At 36.8% G+C, this 4300-nt stretch overlaps 1 protein-coding gene across 1 annotated transcript; it reads right to left on the bottom strand.

Moving 5' to 3' along the window:
• Positions 1 to 364: 364 nt before the first annotated feature.
• Positions 365 to 3203, bottom strand: Slitrk6 (SLIT and NTRK like family member 6). The gene has a single exon (XM_052190483.1). The coding sequence runs from the start codon at positions 3189 to 3191 to the stop codon at positions 669 to 671; it is 2523 nt and encodes an 840-aa protein (XP_052046443.1). The 5' UTR covers positions 3192 to 3203; the 3' UTR covers positions 365 to 668.
• Between the last annotated feature and the right edge of the window lie 1097 nt (positions 3204 to 4300).

The following is a 4300-nucleotide window of genomic DNA, read 5'->3' as shown; positions in this document are numbered from 1 at the left end:
ATGTGTAGATTAAACTAGCACATTTGCTTATTTATTCCACATGAACTATTTGCCATTTTGAGTCTGAATTCAGAAAATTAAGCAATGGCATTCTTTGTTGAAAATTCTGAATCATTAATGGCCCTCATAATCACAAAATTTACATTTTAATTTACTATTGCCAGCTTTTAAATTTAAGTTCCAGTTCCCTTTTCACTTATTGTGAGAAAATTTAGTGTGTTTGACAATGTAGATTTCTGAAATATGTTGGTTATGAAATATATTCCTTACATACTACGTATATATATATAATATATGTATATACAGGTATATACTTAACTGATGAAATTTAATTGTGTTTAGTCATGAACAGAGTATTCAAGAAAACTGGAGCTTGTCATATGTTCAACTCTTTACGGGGTGAAAGAGAAATTCTATGAAACACTTGTAAGCAGATGGAGCAATACTACTATATGCAAGGACTTGTTTTATTTGGAACAGGCTACATTGCCTGATGATAATGCCATGGCTTCCTCAACGATCCCTGAGTTCACTTTCTTCTTTTATCTCCCATAGGATTACTGCTTGGCTGAGTTCTGATTGATAACACCCACATAAGGCACTTATTTCAAAGGTCTGGACTTAAGTCAGAATCACAGAATATCTGCAAAAGCCCACAAACAGTCCTTCTATGTTTGCTGCTCCAAGACTTCTAAATAGTCGGGTTCAGCATGCAAGTTAGCTTTGAGCTCAAAATATTCATTTTTAGTCTGTTCTACCAACACCTTCCTTGGTCGTGAGTACATCAATGTTTCCATTAATTTCAGCTCCTCATGGGCTCCAGGGTAGTTAACCTCCACATCTGGCTGGAGCTGAGCAAGATTTTTCCTTAGGTACTCTGTGATGCCAAGTTGCTGAAGTTCCCTTTCTTTCTCCAAAATGTTCCTATATAATAAACTTGCATCCTGGAATGATAGAAAATCGGTTGATTGGTCTGTAGTTTTAAATTTCATATTTGAACCTGTAAGGGGTGAATGATTTTCTCGCTCTAACAGGCTCCTTTGAAGATGTTTTGCATCATTTCCTTCTTTATCATTTCTTTCTTCAACTTCTTCCAAATGCTTTGGACCAAAGGATGGACTTCTGTAGACATGAACCATTGGGCTCACCATGTGCTGTTCATAGAGAGAGGAAGAGGGTCTTTCAGTTGTATGGTGGGTTGTTTTATGACCATACATGCTGTATTGCAAATGTACAGGACTGTTGTCTCTTAGTTGCTCCTCTACTCTTTTCTTCTTATATCTTCTCCTACGGTGGAGGACAAACACCACGATCCCTGCAGCACAGAATACAATAGTTATGAAGACAATCAACAGTCCTAATATTAGAACTGATAGGGGCACAGCATCAGTGAGAGAACTTAAAATAGTACCAGCTGTATCTGTTGCCATTGTGGGAGAAGTGACAATAATGAAACTAGACTGAGTTGCCATGGAAGGATTATTCACTAAACCAGGGCAAAGAAGTTCACTGCTGAGGGCTTTTAATTCCTTTTTGTCAAGATGCCCTGGGGAAGTGCAGACGACATCATCAGTCATTGTTCCCTTGCCAAGCTTGTGGATCCATTGCTGCAACCCAACCAAGTCACAAGAGCAGTCCCAGGGGTTATCCTCAAGGTCAATTTGTATCAGGAAGTCAAGGTCCTCTAAGATGTTACTTACAGGTAAATGGGTGAATTGGTTTGTTTTAAGATTTACTCTAGTAAGAGGAATACCTAAAAAAATATGTGCAGGTAAAACTTGAAGGAGATTGTTATTTAAATAAAGAACTTTCAGTTTAGGTGTTGGGTTGAAGGTCCCTGGTAATATTTCCTTTATAGCATTGTATTCAAGATACAAATACTCGAGACTGTGAAGACCAAGGAACATGCCTTTATTTAGTTTAGTCAGATGATTGCCATTGAGATAGAGCTTCTGGAGTCTTGTCAGATTCATAAATGATCCTTCTTCAAGAACTTCAATACGATTGTTTCCCAAGTGAAGCATTTCCAAAGTGAAATAGTCCATCAGGTCAGACTTCATTAAGGTATGAATAATATTGCCTGCAAGGATCAGCTTTCTAGGATTGTGTGGAGGAGGTTGTAGATCTGACACGCTTTCAATATTGCGCTCCTGACAGTGGATTAGAAGTCCTGAAGGGGAGAGAACTTTGCAATGGCATGGAATAGGACAGTAAGGTACTGGAAGCTGAGTGGATGGCTTTGTTAAGTAAGGTACCAAACCGGGTGCTTTGGTAGGTTGTTTTAAAATGGATGTATTCTTGCTTGATAGGCGGCTGTCACTTGTTGAAGATGTTATGGCCAGCAAAGATCCTGATGGATCCTCATGCTCTTCATACACTGGCGGAGTGGGGCAAATAGATTCCTTTTTCAGGCGACTCAGTGCGCTCCCTTTGAAAAGTGGAGGGTTGTAGCATATGACATCACCAATTATAGATTGTGGAGGCATATTTTCTAGCCAGTTTTTTAGCTGCAATAATTCACAATTGCAGGCCCACTTATTGTCCTCTAACTGGAGATCCAATATCCGGCCAATGTGTTCTAAAAAGCCAACATATGGCAATGTTTGCAACTGGTTCCCACGAAGATCTAGATGGGTTAAAGGAACAAATCGAAATATGTTTGGAGGAAGACTCTCAATAGCATTGTCATTTAAAATTAACACTTTCAGCCTGTTGAGCTTGCTGAAGGCACTTGGTTCAATTACTGTAATGAAATTATTATCAGCCTGCAAGAATTCCAGGTTCTCCAAACCATGGAAGGTATCCTCTTTAAGAATTTCCAAAGAATTGTGATTGATATGAAGTTGCTTAAGAATCCCAAGGCCATTAAATGCTCCAGTCTCAATATCTGCTATGTTGTTAAATCCAAGGTGTATTGCAAGGGCATTGGTAAGACCAGAAAATTCATTTGTGTGAAGCACTGTCAAGCCATTATTTAATAAATTTAATTGGAAAGGTCGTGATGGTGGCACACTGATTTGAGATAATTTATTGATGCCCTTTTTTTCACAGTTTATTATCATTATGCCATCTTTCTCCTCACAATTGCAAAGAGTGTCACAAGAGCCTCTGACTGAGGGCATTGGTGATGGAGACTGTAGAGATAGACAAGCAAGAAGAGATGGATAGAGGAGATAAATCCACAGCTTCATTTTGTCATGTGATTGGATCTGACTCTGTAAAAAAATTAATAACAAGGGATTTAATGTGCAATAGCAAGGAGAAGTATCTGACAAGATTTGTAGACAAAGAAAATTACTATGAAACTATGAATAACTTGGTGCATCTACATTTTCTTTTAGCTTGGATCAACATTTAAACAGAGTACTTTAGCTTCTATCATCCTCAAAATTAAGGATCATTACGCATTATGACATCAGCACTCATGATCACAAGTGTTAAAAAAGAGAATGCTTCTTAACTGGATTCTTCAACATGGTTCATAACTGAATATCTGAATATACCATGACTACTTTCCCTTGTGAAAAATGTCCATGAATGTGAGAAAATGCATATATACATTATTTTACCATATATACATGGTAATATATATGTGTGTATATGTGCCCATTACATATATAGTAAAATAATGTAGAGCACTGGTGATAAAAACATGAAACAATGGTGTGAATGTGTTTATAAGTGTGTGTACACTTCTAAGTGAATTTGTGTACTCAGGGAGCCTGAAATAGTTACTTATGTACAAACATATCTTTGTTTTAACTTGTTCTGGTTTTACAGAATATATGCATAGTATTGAAAATTCACTTTAAAAGATTAAGGGAGATGTGTCTTTAATTGTATAATAAAACATAGTATTGTAAAAAGGATTTAGTTTTGGTGCTTTTTGTTCTGAGGCAGTTTGAACAAGGCTTCTGATTATCAAATATATGTGTTTAAGAAACCCACATTATAAAAAAAATCAATCTTTATCTTGGATTTCTATTTGTAAGATTCTTCTTGCTGCTTCTTAAAATCCTCATGAATGAAGTAAACTTTAGTTAAATAAAAACAAATCTACAGCATGTACTTCAATATTCTGTAAGCAAACAAGCAAATGAGCAAACAAAACAAAACAGGCAATGCTTCCTATAAAGGTCTGGCCAATGACGTGCAAAGGACACACTAAGCAGGACGTCCGCCACTGAATGTCACCTCACAATTCAACCTTCAATAAGGCGTGCATTTTCAAAAAAATGAAGTCTGAAATAAACTGTATGCCCTAAAAATGGTTCAGGATATGTTTAGATGCCTAAAAATG

This window comes from Apodemus sylvaticus, chromosome 8 (genome assembly GCF_947179515.1).
Source record: "Apodemus sylvaticus chromosome 8, mApoSyl1.1, whole genome shotgun sequence".
NCBI classification, from domain to species: Eukaryota; Metazoa; Chordata; class Mammalia; order Rodentia; family Muridae; genus Apodemus; species Apodemus sylvaticus.
The sequence above is the reverse complement of the archived record's forward strand: the minus strand, read 5'-3'. Positions and strand labels throughout refer to the sequence as shown.

Excerpts from the sequence above, each read along its gene's own strand:
- Slitrk6 (XM_052190483.1), bottom strand. The coding sequence starts at position 3,191 with ATGAAGCTGTGGATTTATCTCCTCTATCCATCTCTTCTTGCTTGTCTA.